The 25,368-nt window shown below is 43.4% G+C and overlaps 1 protein-coding gene across 4 annotated transcripts in view; it reads left to right on the top strand.

Annotated features, from left to right (window-relative positions):
- The first annotated feature begins 827 nt into the window (after positions 1 to 827).
- Positions 828 to 25,368, top strand: part of Fancm (FA complementation group M) — a 43,019-nt gene continuing 18,478 nt past the window's right edge. For all 4 annotated transcript variants that reach the window (XM_057783311.1, XM_057783310.1, XM_057783309.1 and 1 more), the window contains exons 1-14: positions 828 to 1,308; positions 2,201 to 2,373; positions 3,649 to 3,726; positions 5,176 to 5,334; positions 8,556 to 8,687; positions 11,333 to 11,462; positions 12,997 to 13,122; positions 14,491 to 14,577; positions 15,368 to 15,552; positions 17,095 to 17,301; positions 18,466 to 18,670; positions 20,240 to 20,385; positions 21,216 to 21,371; positions 22,573 to 24,358. In XM_057783311.1, the coding sequence (XP_057639294.1) occupies positions 828 to 1,308; positions 2,201 to 2,373; positions 3,649 to 3,726; positions 5,176 to 5,334; positions 8,556 to 8,687; positions 11,333 to 11,462; positions 12,997 to 13,122; positions 14,491 to 14,577; positions 15,368 to 15,552; positions 17,095 to 17,301; positions 18,466 to 18,670; positions 20,240 to 20,385; positions 21,216 to 21,371; positions 22,573 to 24,358 (4,051 nt within the window). The remainder of the gene's footprint in view (positions 1,309 to 2,200; positions 2,374 to 3,648; positions 3,727 to 5,175; positions 5,335 to 8,555; positions 8,688 to 11,332; positions 11,463 to 12,996; positions 13,123 to 14,490; positions 14,578 to 15,367; positions 15,553 to 17,094; positions 17,302 to 18,465; positions 18,671 to 20,239; positions 20,386 to 21,215; positions 21,372 to 22,572; positions 24,359 to 25,368) is intronic.

Below are 25,368 nucleotides of genomic sequence, written 5' to 3'. Positions count from 1 at the left end.
TGCCCATCAAAATATTATTTACACAAAGGTTAATGCAAACCGCCCCCAAACCAAACGGCAGACTTTTGTGTACAAACGATTTAGAAACTTGAACAAAACACGGTAATGAAGCTCCAGCTCCACTTAAAATACCTCTTTCCGACAGTGAGGGTGGCGTACAACAGTATGATGTGCTTGTGCTTTGCTTCAGTAATTGACTGGACCGATTTGTACCGGTAAGCCAAGTCTGAGGTAGAAAGCTATGGCTGCCAGAACTGCACAGGGATGCTTATTGCTCTAAGCCTGTAATTATTATGTAATAGGATGCATAATGCATGCCTGTAGCGCTTGGCAGCCCCTATAACCCCTTGCAAGGTGAGGCAGGACATGGCCAGTTCAGTCATTTTGATCTACATGATGAGTTCCAGGCTAGAATGGGCCTCACAGCAAGAGTCTGTGTGAAACAAAATCATACGGAAGAAGAAAATAAAATCCCAAGACATAAATCTTATTTGTTTTAGTTTTCCAATAAATACAGGGCCGGACCACCTTCGCTTTCTTTAGAAAGATACAAAACACTTGCAAAAGGAGACCAAATTCAGACACCGTCCCCTCCCCTCCCCCCACCCGCGCACAATACGCATGCGTTTCATCAGGTTTCCGGACTGGCAGCCAATCACATCGCCGCCGCAAACTAGACGGCGGCGTTTTCAACTCGACGGGCTGCGGCCAGTCCCGCCCCCGGGTTCCACTGTGTCGACGGTGGAGCTTGATGGGCGTCCGAGCCCCGGCGGTTGCGCTGCCAGCCGGGCGGGTGGGACAGCGGAGCCCCGCTGCGGGTGGGCACCATGAGCGGACGGCAGAGAACGCTTTTCCAGACTTGGGGCCCGAGCCTCGTGCGCGGCGCCGGCGCTGCGGGCTGCGGCCAGGCGCGCTCGCCCGCCACCGTGGCGGAGGCGCTGCAGGAGGAGGAGGACGATGACGACGTGATGCTGGTGGCGGCGTACGAGGCCGAACAGCAGCTGGATCCCGAGGACGGCGGCTTCTGCGCGGCTGCGGGCGGCCTGTGGATTTACCCCACCAATTGCCCGGTGCGCGACTACCAGCTGCACATCTCCCGGACCGCGCTCTTCTGCAACACCCTGGTGTGCCTGCCCACCGGGCTGGGGAAGACCTTCATTGCTGCGGTGGTCATGTATAATTTCTACCGCTGGTTCCCTTCCGGCAAGGTAGTTTTCATGGCACCCACGAAACCCCTGGTGACACAGCAGATGGAGGCCTGTTTCCACGTGATGGGTATCCCGCAGTCTCATATGGCTGAAATGACAGGTATCTGAGGAAAGCTCGGCTCCCGGGGGTGTGGGGGGTGGGGGGGACGGACGCTAGCTCAGAAGAATTCCCCAATGCAGATGTGTTCAGCTTACGTTCTTTCCCATAAAAACGCCGTCTTTTGCCGGGCGGTGGTGGCGCACGCCTTTAATCCCAGCACTCAGGAAGCAGAGGCAGGCGGATCTCTGTGAGTTCGAGGCCAGCCTGGTCTACAAGAGCTAGTTCCGGGACAGGCACCAAAGCTACAGAGAAACCCTGCCTCGAAAAACCAAAAAAAAAAAAAAAAAAAAAAACAAAAAACGCCGTCTTTTGGTAGCAAAGACAAGTCTGATACATTGACTTGCTTAGTTACTTTCAGAGATATCTTATAAATTGCCAGAGTTTTGAAACAATTATGTGCGCGCGCGCTTGTGCTGAACGTATATCTTGACATCGTATTCAGAAACGATTTCTCCGTTGAAAAATTTGCTTCTCCTGAGATCTTATGTAAATGATCTAAAGACATTATAATCACAGTCTTAGATAAGAACCTGCTTCGACCCCTGGGTTGCATCAGAGGCCCAAAGTGCAACAGTATAGCGAATTGTTGCGTTGTTTCCCCCTTAAGTGGAGTACCAGAGCATGAATGTATTCAGAGATGAGGCCAGATTATTTTTACTTACAGTTTACCAGTGATAGTCTGAAGTTTCCTGATATTCACTATCCTGGTGTGTGTTTTCTTCTGTTTTGTTGTGAGGCAGGGTCTTGCTGTATAGCCCTGGCTGGCCTGGAACTCGATGTATAGAACAGCCTTGATCTTAAGAGCTGTCCCTCCACCTCACCCTCCAGAGTGATGGGGTTACCGAGGACTGCCCCCACCCACGCCCTGCTCCACTGTCACTTTTCTTCATAGGTTCAACCCAAGCTGTCAACAGGAAGGAGGTGTGGTGCAGCAAGAGGGTCCTTTTCCTTACACCTCAGGTCATGGTGAACGACCTGACTAGAGGAGCTTGTCCTGCTGCCCATGTAAAGTGTCTCGTGGTTGATGAGGCTCATAAGGCTCTTGGAAACTACGCTTACTGCCAGGTAATCTTTTTTTTTTTTTTTTTTTTTTGGATTTTTCGAGACAGGGTTTCTCCGTAGCTTTTGGTTCCTGTCCTGGAACTACCTCTTGTAGACCAGGCTGGCCTCGAACTCGCAGAGATCCACTTGCCTCTGCCTCCCGAGTGCTGGGATTAAAGGCGTGCGCCACCACTGCCCGGCTTGGTAATCATTTTGTTAAATGATGTTTTGTAGAGGAGGCGTATAGTGTTTGGAGCCTTTGGAGGAGAAAGTCTGAATGAGAGAAAGTATTGCTAATGTAATTATGAAAACTTGACACATGTAACGGTTTGGTAGATGTCTTGGGGGTTGTGATTCAGAAGGTTACTTGATGCCAGACTTCATTGTCTGAAAGAACTACAGATTCTGGTTCTCATAGGGCAATTTCTTTCCTACTGGAGGTACTAGGGAAAGAGCTCTGGGCCTCACCATGCTGGACAGGTGGCCCACTACTGACCTTCATCTCCACCCCCAATAACTTGTTTAAATTTTTTTGTTGTTATTCTTATTAGAGATTAGGACCTGCTGTGTGGTCCCAACTATCCTTGAACTTGCTGTAATCCTCAATTTCCTGAGAGCTGACGTTGAAGGCTCCCTCCACATTTATCCTAGAAAGGATTGGTTTTTTTTCTTTTTCTTTTTGTTTTTTTTAAGACAGAGTTTCTCTGTGGAGCAGCTCTGTAGAACAGGCTGACCTCAAACTCACAGAGATCCGCCTGTTTCTGCCTCCTGAGTGTTGGGATTCACCGCCCACCTAGGAAGGATTGATTGATTGATTGATTGATTTTGGTTTTTCGAGACAGGGTTTCTCTGTGGTTTTGGAGCCTGTCCAGGAACTAGCTCTTGTAGACCAGGCTGGTCTCGAACTCACAGAGATCCGCCTGCCTCTGCCTCCCGAGTGCTGGGATTAAAGGTGTACACCACCACTGCCCAGCTGCTTTGTTAGTTCTTAATCAGAATAATTCTACTGACATCTGCCTGGTATATAATGTTACAGCTTTATATGTGATGTCTAGCATCTTTTTAAAAACGATTTATTCATTATGTATTGGTGACCACAAGCATCACAGACTAAAAGTACAGCTAGTAAATCATTAAACCTAATCGGTCGTTGGTGGGTTGAAATGACTACTGGTAGCTTCATGCACCAGAACATCAGTGGAGGAATAACCATAATAGAACATAAAGACCTTGCTTTATTGAACCATTGTTATTTTCACTTTGAGCAGATGATATTAAAGTATTTTTTTGTTTTTTAAGGTTGTAAGGGAACTGGTCAAATACACAACTCATTTCCGAATCTTGGCTCTTAGTGCCACACCAGGTAGTGATATCAAGGTGAGTACCATGAGTTTCTGTTGTTACATGTAAGAAAATACAGATTTTTATATGGGGCCAGATCAGGTTTCCATTGTTTGAACCCAGAGCCATAAGCATACTTTGTCAATGCTTTCCTGTCCCCCTGTGTTCCTAGCCTTTTTAGCCTCCTGAGTATTGTAGGCCCATTCTGCCTTGCCAGGCTAGGTTTCTTTTTTAAGGTTTATTTTCCAGTTTTCTTGGCATTTTATACAACATCCGTTGATGCTTCCTAAGATTGTTTTGCCTCTTCTAAGCTGCAAGGCTCTTTTTTTCTCTGTCCATAATCTTCTTGTGCTTATTCTTTGAAAATTCCATACTCTATACATCGTCTTCAAGATAGGTAGAAACTTCTCTCGTCTCTTACTTTTTTATTTAAGCATGCTTAATTTTTCTGTCAGATATTAAATCACTGCTTAAATATCTCCTTAAAAAGGAGATATTCTAACTAAATATAAACCACAGGAATAGTGCCTCTAGTTATTGAGGCTACCCTGGTTTTTATAGTGAGATCCAGGCTAATCTGAGCTACGATGAGACTGTCTCAAAAAATGACAGAGAGAGAGAGAGAGAGATATAATGGGACAACAACAAGAAAATTCTTGAATGAATGAAATATAAATATTGCTGGGTTTTGTACATGCCTTTAGTTCCAGCACTGAGGAAGTAGAAGCAGGCAGATCTCGAATAATAAATGGAAGCCATGGTTTTATTAAATGGTTGCAAATTGTAGTGCTGTGATCCATGGACCTTACAGTAAGTAGAGCAGGTGTATTTAGCACTATGCCAGGACGTAGGTACAAAGGTGATGGAGATGTGGTTCTTGCTTTGCAAAATTATTTTTATCATTTTATGTGTGTGAATGCTTTGTCTCCTTTTATGCCCGTCCCCCGGAATTGTCATCACTAGACAGTTGTGAGCTGTCCTGTTAGTGCTGGGAACTGAACCTGGGTCCTTTGGAAGAACAGACAAAACTCTTAACCTCTGAGCTGTCTCTCCAGACCCTAAGCTGTGGTTCTTGCCCCAGAGTATTTTTTGAGTTAAACTAAGTCAGAATTCCTTTCATTTTGTTTTATGTTTGTGAGACAGAGTCTCACTTTGTAGCTCACGGCTTGGTTGAAGGTGATTACAAAGGCCAGGCAAACCTTAGCCTTGAGATGCTGTCAAGCACACAGTTGCATCCCACAGGGCCAGGCTTTTGTCTTTCTTAACTGCTGATCACAGCATCAGTGGTATGGTCTTCTGATACAGTGGTTTTAAGTTCCCCTGTAAGTGGGGGAAATTTACCCCAGAAAGGTATTACATCATCTATGTATTTTATTTATCATTGTATCATTATGTTTTTGATGCAGGGTCTTGTGAGCAGGCTAGCTTCAGATTTATAACTCAGTGTGCTATCTAAATTACACCCATACTTCTGATTCCACATAGGCCGTGCAACAGGTGATTACCAACCTCCTGATCGGGAAGGTGGAACTTCGTTCTGAAGACTCTCCGGATATTTTGCCTTACTCTCATGAAAGGCGAGTAGAGAAGCTCGTTGTTCCCCTAGGGGAAGAACTTGGAGCCATCCAAAAGACATACATCCGGGTAAGCAGTTTTCTTCAGTTTGGAGTTCTGATAAATGAACCGGGGATGGAATTACTTCAGTTGGAATATAGCAGGGCGTATATACAGTATTTCATTTCGTATAATTATGAAGTTGAAAAACATCTCTGAAATTGAAAGTTGGGGTCAATCAGCCCTATTTTTATATGCACTAAGCCATTTTTAAATTTGTAAAATGGACCATTTGTAAAACAGATTAATAGCCTTAAGCTGGATGTGGTGGTGCTGGGTAACACTGTCTGCCTAATGAACATATATTTAAATGGCTCTGGGCCTTTTTTTTCCCCTTTAGTGAGACAGGGACTGTGTAGGCTAGGCTGGACTTAAGAGCCTCTTGCCTCATCCTCTTGAATATTAAGATTACAGGAATTGCCGGGCGGTGTTGGCACACGCCTTTAATCCCAGCACTTGGGAGGCAGAGGCAGGCGGATCTCTGTGAGTTCGAGGCCAGCCTGGTCTACAAGAGCTACTTCTAGGACAGGCACCAAAAACTACAGAGAAACCCTGTCTTGAAAATCTTTAAAAAAAAAACAAAATTAAGATTAGAGGAATTGTGGGAAGTCCCTACAGGCTGTATAGCCTACAGGGTAATGATCCAGATGATGAAGGAATGAAACACGGTTCAGCCTGAGTTTAGGTTAACTGGTTCTAGGCTAAGACTTCTAGAATCTGACATCAGCTCGTTTACTTTTGCCGTGTTTAAGCACAGCACAGTCTTGGAATAAAGTTTCCAGGTAACAACGCAGTCCCATGAGTACAGCAACGCTTTAAGGCATGTTTGCATTGAAGCTCTTTGCAAAGTCCATATGGCTGCATCTGTAAGATGGGTTCTTGTTGATGGAGAAGCAGTGCTCAAGATAAGGGTCCATGGCATCGATTCTCAGCCTGTAAGTTGTGACCCCTTGGGGTTGCATATCAGATTATATACATTCCAGTTCATAAGAGTAACAACATTACAGTTATGAAGTAGCAACAGGATAATTTTATGGTTGCAGAGTCACCAACATGAAGAACCGTGTTGAAGGTTGCAGCATTAGAAAGGTTGAGAACCACTGCTCTAGGGAGAGTGACTGACTTACCGTATTCCCTGTAGGAGTCAGTCAGGCCTGGCCCCAAGACGACGTACAAGTCACTTAGGCTGTTATAAAGTACAAATGACATCTCTCGCGAGGATGAGTTTTATGGACTACAAGTAATGCTCAAGGTTTTAGAGGGGAAAGGTCTGAGGAAAGTAAAATATAATTTCTGGGAGATACGGGCTCATCAGACAGCAAAGCATCAGGCTTTTCCCAGCTTTTCTGAAGGACAGCCAGGTCCCTTCTCCCATTGGAGGGATCGGCTGTGTGTTTAACTTCTCCTGGCTTCTCTAGTTTATCTATGTGACAAGGACCTTTTTGTCCTCTACAAAGAATGTGGTAATAGTCGTGGTTAGAGAGAGAGAGGAGAGAGAATATTCCTAAATGTCTAAATACATTTTATGTATAAATACATCCTGCTCAATCTGTATAGTGTTACTTATGTGTGTATGTCTTCAGGGCTGGCCATTTGGTGGTAGATAACCAGCTGGGGTACTCTTCCCTGGGGAAGACTTTTTCTGTTGTTTTCAGCATTCCTTAGTTGCCTGTAGTTCTTTGTCTAGGGTTGGGGCCTAGTGAGATGAATTTATATACTGATTTTTCGAGACAAGAGTTTTTCTATGTAGCCTTACCCGTCACGGAACTTAGTCTGTAGTCCAGGCTGGCCTTGAACTCAGAGATCTGCCTGCCTCTGCTAGGACTAATGGTGCTGGGATTAAAGGCGTGTGCCACTACACCCGGCTTGATTGTGTATATATACATATATATATATGTATATTATATATATTTAAAATATTTATTTATTATGTATACAATATTCTGTCTGTGTATATGCCTGCAGGCCAGAAGAGGGCACCAGACTCCATTACAGATGGTTGTGAGCCACCATGTGGTTGCTGGGAACTGAACTCAGGACCTTTGGAAGAACAGGCAATGCTCTTAACCTCTGAGCCATCTCTCCAGCCCAATTGTATATATTTTTGAGTGAACCTTTGAACTTCAATATGAAATGCACACATGCATCGGTGTATATAAGAGCATTGCCCACAAACTGTGGCTCTGAGTTTTCACAAAATGAATCTATCCATCATTTAGCCAGATGTTTATTTTTGTGTTTGAGACAAGGTCTCTTCATGTGGCCCTGGCTGTCCTAGAACTTGATGTGTAGACTGGGCTTGCCTGGAACTCACTGAGATCTGCCTGCTTCATAATATTCTTATCATATGTATGGTTCTCAAATGGACGTGATTTTCCTCACCAGATGTTGTCTGGCAATATCTTGACACATTGTTGTTTTAACTGGGAGGGGGACAGAGGAGAAAGGGTATCGAGTGCTGCTCCGAGTGTATAGGGACCAGAAAGTGACTAGCATCCTGCAGCGGACACATGAGTCTCCTCACTAAGAGGAATTGTCTGGCCCCGTTGTGCATACCAGTACTGTAGCCATTGAGAGACTGCTAGAGTTTGACTTGAGGCAGTTCTGTCTGTCTTCATAATCAGTCTCACAGGAGAGAACTATGTTTTCAAACTTTCATCCTCATGGATTAAGATGGTTTCCGTGTTTTTCCAATTTGGGGTAAAATTTCCCTTTCGTCAAATTTGGGTTAGCCCTGATTTAGAAATAAGCTAGTAAGGCCAGGCATGGTCGCATGTAACCTTAGTCCCAGCACTCGGGAGGCAAAAGCAGGCAGACCTCTGTGAGTCTGAGGCCAGCTTAGTCTATCTGACATGTTTGGAGCGAGTCACGGCTATGCAGTGAGAATTTTATCTAAGAGGGAGGGAGGGGAGGAAGGAAGGAAAACAGAAATAGGGTTGGGGATGTTGTTCGGTGGTAGAGCACTTGCCTGTCTGGCTTGTGCAAGACTTTGAATTCAACCCCAAGTGCTAAAAATGAAATGAAAAGAAATAAATATAGTGTGAAATTATAGTTGAATATATTTGAATATATGCTTCTGCTAACTCTTAGGTGGATGGTGCCGGTGCTGTGGAATTTTGACATCTTGTGTGCTTATTTAAAAGTTGATTTCTTGGTATATTAAATAGAAAACTTTTAATTTATGACAAAGTCATTGCATTTGAAAAAGCCTTTAAAAGTCAGCTTGAACAAACTTTCTTTTAAATTTGCAGATTTTGGAAACATTTGCCAGTTGTTTGATTCAGAGAAATGTTTTGATGAAAAGAGATATCCCCAATCTAACAAAATACCAGATAATTCTCGCAAGAGATCAATTTAGGAAGAACCCATCCCCAAATATTGTGGTACGTATTTTTTTTTTTTTTTTGTTTTGTTTTGTTTTTTTCGAGGCAGGGTTTCTCTGTAGCTTTGGTGCCTGTCCCGGAACTAGCTCTTGTAGACCAGGCTGGCCTCGAACTCCCAGAGATCCACCTGCCTCTGCCTCCCGAGTGCTGGGATTAAAGGCATGCGCCACCACTGCCCGGCTATAGTAATTAGTTCGATAAGAATTTGCATACTATTTATTGCAATGCAATAAAGTTCACGTTTGTAATTCTTATACTTGGGAAGCTGAGGTGAGAGAATTGCTGATTTCAAGAACAGCTTTAAAAAAAAAAAGGAGAAGAGGTAAGGAGATGGCTCAGCAGCTATTAGTGGCACTTGCCTGTTGGGAGCAGTGAGACCCCAGATCCTGAATTTCTTGTAATCCCCTGATCTGAGTGCCTACAGCTGCTCTGAGCACGAGACCTTCAGGAGTTCCTGATGGCAGGAGAGTGGTTTCTGGTGGGTTTGGCTGGGGCGTGGCTATCTCTATATAATCTGCCCCTGAACACAATAAAGGGGGCATTCTTGGGGAGTTCAAGGATGACCCGTGTCACTGTCTCTCTGTGTGTGTCTGTCCACCGAGATTTTGGCACTTGCCACCAAGCCTGAGACCCCAGTTCAGTTGTGGAGACCCGTGTGATGGAAGCAGGACGGTCGTCTGGCCTCCTTGTGTGCCACAAATAGTCTTCTAGTTTATTTCTCATTAAAACTTTAGGCCACAACATTTAGTCCAATTCTTTTCATGTTGTTTGTTTGTTTGTTTGTTTGTTTTCAAGACAGAGTTTCCTTGTTTAGAATTAGCTCTGTAGACCAGGCTGGCCCCAAACTCACAGAGATCCTCTTGCCTCAGCATCCTGGGTGCTGGGATTAAAGGTGTGTGTCACTACTGCCTTGAAATTTAGTTCAATTCTTTTATTTATTATTAATTTATTTGTTTTTTTTCAAGACAGGGTTTGGTTTCTCTGTAGCTTTGGACCTTGTCCTGGAACTAGCTCTTGTACACCAGGCTGGTCTTGAACTCACAGAGATCTGCCTGCCTCTGCCTCAAAGTGCTGGGATTAAAGGCGTGCGCCACCACCGCCTGGCTAGTCCAATTCTTGATACCAGAAGTCATGGGAAGCATTCTAAAAAGCTTATTTGAAAAAAAAAAAAAAGAAAGAAAATCACACTTATTGTTTGCTTATATATTTGTTTATTAATTGATTTTGCGTATGTGTATGTGTACCTGTATATGTACATGCGCACGTGTATGTCAGGGCGTGTGTGGAGACCAGAGGACAACGTGTGAGAGTAAGTTCTCTTCTACTGGAGGCTTAGGGTTTGAACTCGGGCATTAGTCTTCCTGGCAAGCACCCCTAGCTTCTGGGCCATAATGCTGCTGGCCCACATGTTTCCTGTTTAATCTTACTAGGAAAATAATGGATGGATAGGAAAATTCCTATCAGACTATGTCTAAAGTCAGAAGAGACGTTCACCATACGAACAGGCTGCGTCCTTTGAACTGAGAATAAATGGGTATACAAAGTCCAGAAGCAATTGAAAGGACAGAAACTGACGCGGCCGAGACAGGGGTTGGAGGTCATTAGTGTAAATGTGACCACATGGGACTAGTTTGTAATGTTATGGCAAGAAGCGAGGGGGAAAAGGTGGGTTGAGTTGGATGTGGTAACTGACGCTCATACTTTCATCGTTGGGAAGGTTGAGGCAGAAAGATTGTGGGGTTGCTCAGAGTTCTGAGACAGCCTAGGCTGCAGCTGGGGAGCCCTGGCTCAAACAAAGTAGGTAAGTGGAAGGAAGAGAGGGAAGAAGGGTGGGAAAGAGGAAGGAAAAAATAATGTCTTGGTCAGCTATAGGAAAGTAAGTCTCAGTGAGATTTCAAAGCCCCTACGGATGTCCCTCTTCATTTCTGTGAAGTGGCCATAGCAGGACCTGTCACTGCGGTGCTAAGATTAAGGAAGTTTGTGCAGGAGTAGACTTAGAGCACCGCCTGACATCCAGTCTGGCCCTGAGGACGTGTTTTCTTGGCATTAAACACTCTAAATATCTAAATATCTGTCCTAATTGGGTGGCACATATCTGCAATCCCAGTACTTTGTAGATAAACGCAGGAGGATTGCCTTGAGTTTGAAGCCAGATTGGCCTATATACTGAGTTCCAGGCCAGCTTGAGTCCATATAGCAAGAGCCTGTGATACACTCATGTGCACATGTGGACGTGTACACACACACACACACACACACACACACACACAGACTAACAAAACAAAATATTTGTCTTTCATGAAGCTTAGTCTATTCAGCTGTTCTCCATTTCCATCATATCTCATATATATTTGCTCGGTGCTTAACCTGTGATAGATAATTATTGATGGCTTTGAACACGTGAACCTATATATTGCAAATAATTTATCTATGAAGATAAGTGATAAATGCTGATTTTCTTTTTTTAAGGGACAAGCTTACTTCCACAGCCCCATCCTGAATCATGACCCTCAGTAGAAGCATCGAGTTATAACCAGTGTAAAGGGCTGGTTACTCTTGTCCTTTGAACCTGTGAGACAGTAACAATGGCATGGGGGGTGTATCTTCATTTTCTTCTCTGGTTAAATTTGTCATGTTTCTTCCAGGGAATTCAAGGTGTAATTGAGGGAGAGTTTGCCACCTGTATCAGTTTGTATCATGGGTATGAGTTACTGCAGCAAATGGGAATGCGATCCTTATATTTCTTCCTTTCTGGAATCATGGATGGGACCAAAGGTAAGTTAAAAGAAATTATTTTAAAGAAACAGTGAAATGTGTTACTCTGGTTCTAGGTGGTGAGCAGTTTGACTCAACTTAAACTTGAGTTAACCTTTTTTTTTTAATTGAAAATAACTTTTTTTCATATAATATATTCTGATCACTGTTTCCTCTCCTTCATCTTCTCCCAGATCCTCCTCACTGATCCAACCCCACTTGTTCTTTCTCTTTAGAAAACAAACAAGCAAAAAATAAAATAAAATAAAAATAAAAAAATAAAAGTTAAATTAAAAAAAAACAAAAAGAATGAGAAACACATATACCACAAAACCAAAACCCATAAAAATACAAAATTAGAAGCTATAAACAAGCAAAAGACCAGTAAGGCAAAAAATACCCTGACAAAACAATTTGAGACAATTATCTCCAAAAATACTTTTAAGTTCGTTTTTGTGATGGTCATCTATCTGTAGGCATGGGGTGTTGCAAGTGAGGTTTTGTATACCCAGTGAGATTCCATTGGAGAAAGTTAATTTTTGCTTTGCAAGCTGTTGTCGGTTAGAGCTTGCCTCTAGGCTAGGGGTGAGACCTTGTGTCCACTTCCCCCCTCAGGGGAGGGTTTTGATGACAACATCTCATTTAGGACTGACTATTCCAAGGCCTTTGATTCTCCTCATGTTGTCCAGCTGGGTCTCAGGGTTAGTTCCCATCTACTGCAAGAGGAAGCTTCTCTGATGAAGGCTGAGCAATGCTCTGACTCTGAGTATACCAGCGTGTTCTTAGGAATCATTATATCACTATGTAACTAGAGCTAACTTTAAATACTTTGTTTTTAAAAGCAATGGTGTAGTCTGTCTCACCCGGTCCCACAGCCGTTCAGTCCCAAAGAAACACACAGAGGCTTATATTAAACTGTTTGGCCTATTAGCTCAGACTTATTATTAACTAGCTCTTACAGCTTAAATTAACCCATAATTCTTGTCTATGTTTAGCCATGTGGCTTGGTACCTTTTCTCAGTAAGGCATTCTCATTTTGCTTCCTTTGCGTCATTCTGGTGGCTACAGACTGAACCTTTCCTCTTCCCAGAGTTGTCCTAGTCTGATTGGCCCACCTATACTATTAGTGTTTATTAAACTTATACAAGTGACGAATCTTTACAATGTACAAGAACATTATCCCACAGCACAATGGACTAATGTAATGAAGTTCGTATTTCATTATTTTTGCCAGCTTGCTAGAAAATCATGCATTATAAATGTGGAACTAGGCTAGGCAGTGGTGGTGTATACCTTTAATCCCAGCACTTGAGAGGCAGAGGCAGGTGGATCTCAGAATTTGAGGATGACCTGGTCCAGGATAGGGCTATACAGAGAAACCCTGACTCAAACAAACAAACAAACAAAAATGTTGAACTAGAGCAAATTGTTGACTTTCATGTTAAAATTTGGTAATTTTACCTTCATAGTTAAAATTTAATTTCTTTTTAATAAGCAATAAATGTCGACACCTTGGCTCCTGTTTATTTGCTAAACTTTTTCCTGCTTTCTAAAGGAATGACATGGGCAAAAAATGAGCTCAGCCGCAACGAGGACTTCATGCAGCTCTACAGTCGCCTGGAGAGTATGTTTGCCCACATGCAAGATCCTGCAGCCAGCAATGCTCTGGCCTTCCAGAAAGGTGCGGTGCTTCTCTGGGAAGTTGGTATTTGACTGAGTACGGTGATGGCTGCTTGGGAGGCCGAGGTAGGATCACAGTAGGCTCACGGCAGCCCAAGATTTTAGGCCAGCCTAGTCAGCATAGCAAGACACCTTCAGAAAAAAATAAGCACTGTTTATATTTGTTCTCAATTAAGATTAGTGTTGAAACTTCCCTATGTACACTTGTCTATGCTTCCTTCTTGTGCAGCAGCGGCCTGCCTGTTAAGTGCAGCAGTGCTTCTGTTAAGGAGGTTAGGATATTAAGATTGATGAATATAAGTTTGTATAAGACTAATACACTAGAGGCAGGTGGATCTCTGTGAGTTCGAGACCAGCCTGGTCTACAAGAGCTAGTTCCAGACAGGCTCCAAAACCACAGAGAAACCCTGTCTCAAAAAAAAAAAAAAAAAAAAAAAAAAAAGACTAATACACTAAGTAAATAACAAATATCAGTAGTAGTTACTGGTTGTGAAAATTCTCAGAACTACTTAACATTGAAATATGGTTTAACTAAAATATTTTTCCCCTTTTACTTTGCTGAGTCCATTTGAATTCTCTCTCAGAGTGAAATTTTCATGAAAATTAAAGTTGTTTATTTTTACGTGCTATCAAGAGGGCACTCATATTTTACAGGCAAAAAATGAGGATTGTGTTTGGGGCCTTTTTTGAGGCAGGATTCACTGGAGCTACTCTCAAAGTTCTAATTCTCCTGTTACCTTCCAAGTGCTGAGATTACAACTACGTACCCCCACACCGTCATTTATTTATTTAGTTTTGCTTTTCAAGTCTGGGTTTCTCTGTGTAGGCTTGGCTGTCCTGGAACTTGCTCTTTAGACCAGGCTGACCTCAAATTCACAGAAGATCCGCCTGCCTCTGCTTCCTGAGTACTAGGATTGAAGGCGTGTGCCACCACTGCCTGGCTTGAAAATTTCAAGTTTTAATGTGTTTTTGTCTTTGTTTTAGATTTATTTTTATTACTTTTAATTGTGTGTGTGCGCGCGCATGTGCACGTGTGTATACGTGCATGTGCCTATACCTGTGGAGGCCAGAGATGTAGGACCCTCCTAGAGCTGGAGTTACAGGTGATGTGGGTCTGCAAGAGCAGTATGTTCTCTTACCTACTGAGCCATCTTGCCAGCCCTAATGTGTGTTTTCAAAAAGAAGTTACCCCACAGTAAGATGATACTATGAGTTGTTCACGGCCGTGTACACGTTTGTTCCCAATACTCCAGAACAGAAGCAGGCAGAACTTCAGGGGTTAAAGATCATAACTGGTATGGAAAAGAATATGAAAAAATGTTGGGTTTGTTTTTGTTTGTTGATTTGTTTGATTTTTGTCCCTTTTCAGGAAATAAAGAGAAAACATTTTTCTATAGTCATCCGAAGTTAAAGAAACTGGAAGAAATTATAATTGAACACTTCAGGTCATGGAATGGTAAGTAACAGTTTCAGGGCAAAGTAGTTATTAAAAAAAAACTAAACTTGAGGGAAGGGGGGTTCTAATTACTCTGGATAAAGATAGAATTTCTGAGAAAGTTTGGATGATTAGGATGTAAAGAAATAATGGAATTTAAAAAATAAGGTTTTACATGAAGAGTTTAGTTTGGGGACAGCATAAGGGAAATAGAGAATCAAACAGCCTCAGTAGATTTATTAACTGCTATGGTTCTGGGTCACTGGGAGACACCAGGAGAGCAAGTGGCACGGCCAGGAAGTGTCGCTCTTCCTAGTTCATTCCACCCTCCCAAGCACTGAGACACTGCAGCGGTGCCCGAATGAACATCGGCTTCAGCATACGGTCATCCCTGGTGAAGCTGGAGATCCCGGCCGCATTCGCCAGGGCCTGTAGTGAAGATGGGGAAGGTTGATGCAGTCTGCTAGAGCTCTCCAGTGCTTCTGTCTGCGGGCTTTGTAAAGGGAGGTCGCATGCATGTTCTGGAATTGACAGGCTAGTCAGGTATTGGCCCAGGTATGCAGTTGATTTCTTGATCATTATTTTATGATAACTAATGAGAAATAGGGAGTTCAAAATGTCCTAAATACTTTTTGAAATGACGCGTGAGTATGTAATTTCAGGTTTTTGCTTGCTAGAGGTTCCTCTCCAATGCTGTTTTGTTTTGTTTGGCTGTGGTCCTGGGGGTTGAACACAAGGCCCTGTACACACTAGGAGATCTACACTGAAATGTTTTCTTAGCTTTAAATACTGTATATTTCCTGTTGCACAGCTAAAAACACCGCTGAAACAAAGTGCCCCGAGACCAGAGTTATGATCTTCTCCTCGTTCCGAGACAGTGTGGAGGAAATTGCGGAAATGCTTTCCCGGCACCAGCCGCTCATCAGAGTGATGACATTTGTCGGCCACGCCTCAGGGAAAAACACGAAAGGCTTTACCCAGAAGGAGCAACTACAGGTAATTAATTATGAAGTTTGTAGGTAATAAAACGAAACTAGAGCCGGGCGGTGGTGGCGCACGCCTTTAATCCCAGCACTCGGGAGGCAGAGGCAGGCGGATCTCTGTGAGTTCGAGACCAGCCTGGTCTACAAGAGCTAGTTCCAGGACAGGCTCCAAAACCACAGAGAAACCCTGTCTCGAAAAACCAAAAAAAAAAAAAAAAAAAAAACGAAACTAGAATGGATTAGCTGTGTTAGAACCCATCTTATAATTGGTTACTTAAAGATAATTTTATAAGCAGGTCCTGGTGGTGCATGTCTTTAATCACAACACAGAGGAGGCAAAGACAGGCATTCTCTGAGGTCAGGCTAGCCTGGTTTACATAGTGTGTTCCAGGCCAGCCAGAGCTACATAGGAAGATTGTCTCAAAAACAAAACAAGCTGGGCGGTGGTGGCGCACGCCTTTAATCCCAGCACTCGGGAGGCAGAGGCAGGCTGATCTCTGTGAGTTCGAGACCAGCCTGGTCTACAAGAGCTAGTTCCAGGACAGGCTCCAAAACCACAGAGAAACCCTGTCTCGAAAAACCAAAAAAAAAAAAAAAAAAAAAACAAAACAAAGCAAAACAAAGACAAAAACCCCAGCAACAACAAAAGAGATTACTTTATAATTAATATGCAAATAAAAATAAGCATGTTTTAAAAGATCAGGTAATGAGTTTTATATAGTTTTGAAATGTTTATTCATTCATTTAATTATTTTTGGTGTTTTTACATAGGAGTTCATGTAGTTGAGGCTGGCTTTGGTCTGCTGATGTTCCTGTCTCTACGCCCAAGTGTTAGGACTTCAGATGTATCCCTTACACCTGGCTAACGTTGAATGAGTCTATTCTTGTATCTCTAGCGTGTGGCCCGTGTTTGCCCCTGGGGTGGTAGAGTTCTAGGAATAATAGAATATTATTTTTAGTTTTTTTTTATTTTGAAGTGTATGGAGGTATCAGGGGGTTGTGCATATGATCAAAGTAGAGGGCAAAAGTCAGTGTCAGATACCTTGGAGTTGTAAGTGGCTGTGAGCCAGCTTGATATGGGTGCTGGAAACCAAACCTGGGCCTTCTGCAGGTGCTTTTCACTGCTGGACCTTTTCTCCAACCCTTATTAATTTTTTTTTTTTTTTTTTTTTTTTTGGTTTTTCAAGACAGGGTTTCTCTGTAGCTTTGGTTCCTGTCCTGGAACTAGCTCTTATAGACCAGGCTGGCCTCGAACTCCCAGAGATCCGCCTGCCTCTGCCTCCCGAGTGCTGGGATTAAAGGTGTGCGCCACCATCGCCTGGCAGTAATAGTAATAAAATAAAGGCATTAAGACTGTTCTTTCCATTTCATCAGTGCCCTAGTCGTCTTTTGGCTTATTTTGTCATTTTACGACTCCCCCTCCCCACTCCCATTTATCGGTATCCTTAATGCTTTAAAATCTAATTTTACCCTTTCAAGATGAGCAAGAATATAGGCAAAGTCTGTGACTCTGTGATAGTCCCATGCCGTGACTTTTGAGTTGCTTGTGTTTGAGGTGGTGAGACGGTTCCGTGACGGCGGGTATAACACGCTGGTTTCCACCTGTGTTGGGGAAGAAGGCTTGGATATAGGGGAAGTCGATCTTATCATATGCTTTGATGCCCAGAAGAGCCCAATCCGTCTCATACAGCGCATGGGCAGAACTGGCCGCAAGCGGCAAGGAAGGATCGTTGTTATCCTCGCGGAGGGCCGGGAAGAGCGCGTAAGTGGATTGTGTGAGCTTCACTGACATGGACATTTGAGAAGTGACACAAAGATAACCGCCATTGTCTTCTAGGAGTCCTTTAGCATTCAGAATTCAAGCACTGTAGGTAAATGTGGCTTATTTCTTCCTATTTTATTAGATTCTTAATGTTTTTGCCTGATTATAAGTTTTTTTTTTTTTTTTTAGCAGAATTCACTTTTCTAATTTTTACTCATCTGAAGAAATCCATTTTGTTTTTTAGTGTAGCTCAAAGACACCTTCATTTCAACATCTCCTATCTACTACTTCATATTACTGGTTTCCTACACCCCTCCCTCCCTCCCTCCCTCCCTCCCTCCCTCCCTCCCTCCCTCCCTCCCTCCCTCCCTCCCTTCTTCCTTCCTTCCTTCCTTCGTTTTGTTATTTTGAGGCAGGGTTTCTCAGTATAACAGCTCTGGCTGTCCTAGAAGTGACTTTGCAGACCATGCTGGCCTCAAACACAGAGCTCTGCGTGTTTTCCTCGCGGTGAGGTAGCAGTCATGACTCACATTCCTCGGGCTGCGCCTGCGCGGTGCTCAGGTGCCCGACACTAGCTGTGTTACCTGTCCCGGCCCGTGGAGATGGGCGACCACAAGTCATTTCCTCTCCCTAAGTCCCCTCCCTTGCACTGGGTATAACCATACATGTAGGTCCAAATGTCAGCCATATCAGCAGAAAGCCAGTTAAATAGGTCTATGAAATTCTCACGTACATGCATATATATTTCCTTTTTGCCAATAGTTGTTAAGCTTATCTAATAATATATTGTAAGATGATTTTTCTCAAGAATCTAACAGTTTGCTGATCTGTTTTCATGCTTAAGACCAAATGAATTCAAGCCGGGCGGTGGTGGCGCACGCCTTTAATCCCAGCACTCGGGAGGCAGAGGCAGGCGGATCTCTGGGAGTTTGAGGCCAGCCTGGTCTATAAGAGCTAGTTCCAGGACAGGCTCCAAAGCTATAGAGAAACCCTGTCTCGAAAAACCAAAAAAAAAAAAAAAAAAAGACCATATGAATTCTATTCTCTAGTACTTAAATGAATCAAAGTTTAATTTTATGTTCAATCTCAAACATAGTCATGGCTAATATAGCTAAATGATTATTATAAAACAATGGAAATTTCTACTGTGTATTTGCTTTGCAGACATATAATCAGAGCCAGTCCAACAAAAGAAGCATTTATAAAGCCATTTCAGGTGACAGACAAGTGCTTCATTTTTACCAAGGAAGTCCACGAATGGTTCCTGAGAATGTCAATCCCGAGCTGCACAAGATGTTCATCACACATGGTGCCTTTGAGCCCGAGAAGGCTCGGGACGTGCGGCGGAAGCCCTCCTCCTCGAGGACTGGTACATAAACTTCTGCACACTATGCCTTCTTCACCCTCCTCCCTCTGTTCTTGGTTTACCCTCTAGGTCTTCCGTTCCCACTGGTACATTTCCTATGTCAGGAATTCGTGGGGCACCGGCTCCAACAGCTCTGGCTTCTTTCTGTTACTCCTCACAGTGCCTTCCCTGGCTTTGTTTCTGTCCTGGTCCTTTCCTTCCTCCTTTCCAGGAGGCCATCTCTTGACTGTTACCGCTACTCACTGTGCTCAGGACTCTCTTGGCTGGAACCTTGCCCATAGCATGCTTGTTTCTAGCACAGCCAACAGCGAGCTGAGTGGTGGTGTAGATGCTCCCAGTTGTCGTGGCAACAATCGTGAGGCATTCCTTTGTGAATAGTATCTAACCCTACTGTCTGTAGTATCGTATTAGTATGCGATAGATACAATAGATAGTTAACTGTTTTCTAAAGGCTTGAAGAATGCGCATCAGCCCCTCTCCTCTGTCCTGTTGCGGTGTCATTTTGGAGGATGCCACCTGAAGGGAGCAGAACAGTCCCTGTCGTCGTTGTTGTTTGTTTTGTTTGTTTTTGTTTGTTTTTTTCAAGACAGGGTTTCTACACGACAGCCCTGGTTGTCCTAGAACTCAGAGATCTGCCTGCTTCTGCCTCCCAAGCGCTGGGATTAAAGGTGTGTGCTGCTGCCACCACCTGACCCAATCTTGATAGAGTATTTCTTCTTTGAAAAGCTGAGTGTATGTTCTGAGATGTTTTGAGTATTCTCTTGGGAAAGATCAATACTGATTTGATGGGGAAGACACTGGCTGTTTGGAGTGACAGTAACTGAAAGGAGCTGGAAAGGTCCTCTCCACAAAGTTTAAAGAGTAAGCGTCAAGTTAGAATGCCGTGTGCATTTTCCACCGTCTACGGCCTGACAAGGGTCTGGAATCCTCCCCTCTCTGTACACCCATGCAGGTACAGTCCTTCCGGGCACATCCCCAGGAGGAATGGCAACTCGCCTTCATACCAAGGACTAGGCTTAAGTTTTAAATAGGGAACAGATGGGAGGAGAAAAAGGCAAGGGGACAGAGAGTGTGAAGCAGAACTCTGGCCCAACTCAGGTAGAAAAAAATTTAAAGGTTACTAACCTAGGAACTCAAAATCTTTGGTCTGCTTTATTCCTCAAGACTGGTAGGAAGTTATATACAACGGAGTTTTCTGAAAATGTAATGTTAACAGCTTGAGCCAAATGATCTTAGGGGCTCTCACTTATTTTATTTATTTATTTTTGGTTTTTCGAGACAGGGTTTCTCTGTGGTTTTGGAGCCTGTCCTGGAACTAGCTCTTATAGACTAGGCTGGTCTCGAACTCACAGAGATCCGCCTACCTCTGCCTCCCGAGCGCTGGGATTAAAGGCGTGTGCCACCACCGCACGACCTAAAGATATTTTATTTCTTTTTATTTTATGTGTATGGGTGGGTGTTTTTTTTGCTTACATGTAAGTTTTTACGTAGAGTTCAGTTGGTACTGTGTGTGTTGTGTTTGTCTTGCCAGTTACTTTAAACCCCCTTTTGATTTCCTGTCTCAACTTCCAGGAGTGAAAGCTATTAATAAAGACGGGTTCTTATCAGAAGAGGAATTTAACCTCTGGAAGAGACTCTACAGGTTGGGCGATGGTGACCAGGTGAAAGGAGTGGAGTTGCCTGAGTCTCACTTCCCATCTTTACAGGAGGACACCATGGTGAGTTGGCCGGGCCCACGCAATGGGTGGCAACAGTGACATGCATGCGATTGGAATGTCAGTCCCTAGTGTAACGATCAACCTCGAACCATGAAGAAATATTCTTTGTCTCATTTGCTTTCACGTGACTGCTTTTGATGTAGGTTGTGCTCTGATTTCACGTGACTTGGTTATCACCATCCCACAGTTAGCACAGTGTGTGTGCATGACCGTTTCCCTGAGGATCCTAGGATTCTCAATGTTCGACCTCCATAAATGGCATTGTCCCGTGTGCCTCTCTGCACCTGGTTTTATTTATTGGTCTATTTATTTGAAATTGTTAAGTTGGATGCTCTTGCCTCCATGAACAGACCCAGTGAGCTCGGTTACAATGGAGAACTGACCCCAGTTGCATGTACTGTGAGAGCTGGAAGAGGCTCGGGGGTAACTTCCTCATCTGGCTACGACATGTTTTCAACACTAGCGTGGAGAATGACGAATGGCAGTGGGCAAATGTTAGGGATGCCACTTCATTATATTGTGGGATTTATATACAGCAAAGTAGAGATTCCAGAACCAAACATATTTTCTCAAGTCTTTGTTCTTAGCATGTTTTATACAAACAGGACTATAGTAAACCATAACTCAAAGGGCAGCTAATTTGAAATGTATTTAAAAGAGCAACTTTTTATTTCATAAAATCATCTTCCTTTTTTCCCTGAGAATTTTAGTTGGCAGCGCCTATGTGAATTTAAATGATTTACATTAACCTTATTATTTGCAATTAAGCGTATTTTTAAAATCAGCTTGTGAAATCTCCTTTTTTTTTTTTTTTTAAAATTCTAATTAAGCCTAAAGAACCAACTGCTGGAATTCGTCAACTCTCACTCTCAGAATGGAGGCTGTGGCAAGACCATCCGCTTCCTACACATCAAGTTGACCATTCAGATCGTTGCCACCATTTTATAAGCGTCATGCAGATGATAGAAGAAATGAGACAAGAAGAGGTAGAGCTTTCTCTCCTTCTCCCCCTTCTCTCTTCTTCCTGCCTCTGTCTCCATTCCTCTTTCCCTCCCTCTCTCTCCCCTCTCTCTGTCATTTTTGGGAGACAGGGTTTTGCTCCCTAGCTTCAACTCCCAGCTAACTGCCTCTGTCTTCTGAGCACTGGGGTTACAAGCATGTGCTGCCTGCAGTCCTCCTGACTAGGGCTTTCTCTCGCTAGTGTGGATAAGCCTAGAAAACTGGCATACTAAACACTTCCTCAGTTCTTCTTCCTCTTCCTGTTCTTTTTTGTCTGTTTGTTGTGTGTGGGGAGGGGGCAGGGGTCTCATGTGCTCCAGACTGCTTTGACTTCCCTATGTAGCCAAGGATAACCTAGAACTTCTGAAGCTCCCGCTTCAGTCCTGGGGTCCTGGAAATAGAGCCCAAGCTTCTTGTACGCTAGGTAAGCATCCACCACCTGAGCTGGAGTCTCAGTCCTTGACCTTCATAATGAATGTGAAGTCACTGTTATAAGAAATAGCAGTGCTTGTTATAACTAATTATAGATAGAATATTTGTCAAAAAATAGCTGGGTGGTGGTGGTGCACGCCTTTAATTCCAGCACTCGGGAGGCAGAGGCAGGGGGATCTCTATGAGTTCGAGGCTAGTCAGGCCTACAAGAGCTAGTTCCAGGACAGGCTCCAAAGCTACAGAGAAACCCTGTCTCGAAAAAACAAAGAAACAAAGAATATTTGTTTTGTGCAGCCTCTTTCATCTCAATAGGAACTGATTTTCTGCCTTAAAGGAAGTATATTTCTGTGTCTTCAGTACTGAGATTAAATGATTTCACAGTGATGTGATTTAGATTTTTTTCTTTTCTTTTTTTTTTTTTTAAATATTTATTTATTTATTATGTATACAATATTCTGTGTGTATGCCTGCAGGCCAGAAGAAGGCACCAGACCTCCTTACAGATGGTTGTGAGCCGCCATGTGGTTGCTGGGAATTGAACTCAGGACCTTTGGAAGAGCAGTCAGTGCTCTTAACCTCTGAGCCATCTCTCCAGCCCCCTAGATTTTTTTTCTTGATTGGTTAGAATTTGGGTGATTTAAAACAAAATCAGTTGAGTGATATTGTTTTTTAAAAAAATAATACAGAGTGAAACTCATTTCTTAGAATTGACTTACTTTGGTTTTCTGTGACTTTTTCTTGTTTCTTATTTTACAGGATGAATGTAGCTATGAGCGGAAAATTAAGCCTTTTCTACGAATGGAAGATGTCAGACCAACATGTAATACACCGAGGAATGCATATAAGAATCTAGCCAGTGTCACCACAATTACTCACAAGCCATCAGTTAGACCAAGTGCAGGTGAAGGCTGCTCCTCCTCCTCTTCGGTGATCGTGTCTGATGACGAGACTTCTCCCAAGTGTACGGAGACTGCTCTCAGGGAAAAAGCTTCTGGAGCAATGGGGAAAGACCTGGCTAGGGAAGAAAGCAATGAGGCTGCGGCTTCTCCCAACATCTGCGGACATTCTGCAGAAGCTGTTTCCCGGATAGACCCACTGAATGGGGAAAGCGTGGCAGGTGCAGGTGGCATCACCGCCGTGGGTACTGTTAGTGATGATGATAGCCACCCTGGAGCATCACTAACGGAGTGTCGGGCTGCCGATAAGTCCCGCTCATTTGCCAGGTATTCCTTAGATTCTGGTTATAGTAGTTTCAGTGATGAGAAGTCTGTTTCGTCAAATTTGTTCCTTCCACTGGAAGAAGAGCTGTGCCCAGATATGGCAGCTGATCAGTTTTATAATTGTCACCCGGGGACAGAAGAGGTACGAGCTAATGTGGAGCGATTTCTCTCCTGTTCTCCGCCTTCTCTCAGTGGACTCTCAGCCGTGGAGCGTGAAGTCACTCAGGATTTTGAACCTGACCATACGCCCTGCTCACCCAACTCAGAGCGTGAACACAGTCATAAACCTGCTTCTCTGACGTCACACTCGGCTGTGAATTCTCAACAAAACTTTGAAAAATATTCAGTTAAACATGTTAGCCATCCTCCTGAAAATTATTGTGTCTTTGGCAAAACTGATAATAAGATTTCTGATCAGCCCTCCTGTGGCTCTGACAATAGAGCCTATAATATTAAAGATAAAAACTTAGTATCTAGCAGTTATGCAAATCTTGCAAAGAATTTGGTTGACGAAAATAGCCATGAAGATGATAGTGACCCCCCAGTATTCGCCAATGAGGGTGAGAGCTTGCTATTATTTGAAGATAGTATTGGAGAATTGGATGGTGCGGGCCTTTCTCCCTGTAAGAGTAATAGTCGGCTCCCAAGTGTGTCCGATGAAACTCTTATAAGTGAGATGCCTCCAATCTCTCGCTTCTTAATTTCGGATGAGCTTTTGTTAGATGATGATTCTGAGCCCGAAGACCCGATCACGTGTGATACCAAGAGCTGGAAATGTCATGAAGGTTTGAAAGACGAACATAAAGGACCGAAGAGTGAGGGGCAGACTTTCGATTGCTCTGCAGATTTATTTTCCATTACCTTCAATTTAGGATTTTGTAGTTCAGGTTCTGATGATGAAATCCCAGGCCATGTATCCGGTAGGAGTAGCACGCCCGAAGTAGCTGGTCTCCCGGGAAGGCATTCTGATAAGGAAATCAGCGGTGCCAGTGACACTGCAGATCCGCCAGGTGGAGCCATATCACCAATCCGGGCAGGAAACCTGCAGTGCCCACGCTCTCCTGCGAATCAGGAACCCGCCTCTCCCTGCTTTCCCCCATGCTTGCCAGTGAAGGAGAGAGTTATGAGTACGCCACTTTCTAAAGCAAACGTGTGGAGCCTGTGTTCTAAGACAGGAGCAGGGAAGACACCAGGTTCTACCGAGGAGAAAGCTGATGTACAGAGGTCCAAAGTGACATTGAATCCAAGAGTTGACGATCTAGGAGAAGAGCTCAAAAGCAGTGATCACCTCTTTCGGCTTCGGTCCCCTCAGCGTACTGAAGGTAAGAGCCCATGGCTGTGAATCTGTAAGGTTCTGGAAAACACTCCAGAAATAAGTTTGTACTATTCCCAAACCAGCTTTTCTCAGTGTGTGTGTGTATGTGTGTATACTGAGAAAAAGTATATATATTGGATAATTATGTGTGTATATCCCTCCTTATGCTGATGCAACCAGAATGTTTTATGCTCTTTATTGTCAAGTGTACAGAAGTATAATTTTTTCACAATTATTTGATTGTAAAATTCAAATGATCCAGTCAGTGGTAAAACACGCCTTTAATCCCGGGCACTCGGGAGGCAGAGGCAGGTGAATCTCTGTGAGTTCAAGGCCAGCCTGGTCTACAGAATGAGTTCCAGGACAGCCAGAGCTACACAGAGAAGAAGCCCTGTTGTGAAAAACAACAACAACAAAACCCAAAAACAATTACATATAAGACATTTGAAAAATGCCAGTAAAACATAGCTCTAACTACCAAATGAGTAATAACAGTGGCCTTTTAAGAAGTTCAGAAACAATGTTTAGTGAGAAGATGTTGAGTTAGATTAGATTGGAAAGTATTCACAGATGTTGTTAACTTTTGGTTTCTTTCAGTTTTTTATATATATTCTCGGGAATATATGTATTATATATATGTGTGTGTGTAATTTAGCTGTTGAGAATAATAAAGAATTACGATGTTAAAAGTAATAAAACAAAGGAAGGAAATGATAAGCTTCTGTGGGGGGGGGAGAATTTGAAGTGTCTAACATATTTAGAAGGCAATATTAGACCGTGAGATCAAGAGAGCTGTCTGGATTCTATGGTCTAATGTTACAGTCACAGAAAAACTAGAATCGGAGGATAAATATTAGGTATTCAATAACTTAAGCTGGAGCCAGGGTGGTGCTGCACGCCTTTCATCGTAGCCCTCTGGAAGCAGAGGCGGGTGGATCTCTGAGTTTGAGGATGGCCTGGTCTACATGATGGCTTACAGGTCAGCCAGGGCTATACAGTGAGACCCTCTCTCGAAAT

The sequence above is a fragment of the Chionomys nivalis genome, chromosome 10 (assembly GCF_950005125.1).
Source record: "Chionomys nivalis chromosome 10, mChiNiv1.1, whole genome shotgun sequence".
Lineage (NCBI taxonomy): Eukaryota > Metazoa > Chordata > Mammalia > Rodentia > Cricetidae > Chionomys > Chionomys nivalis.
The sequence above is the reverse complement of the archived record's forward strand: the minus strand, read 5'-3'. Positions and strand labels throughout refer to the sequence as shown.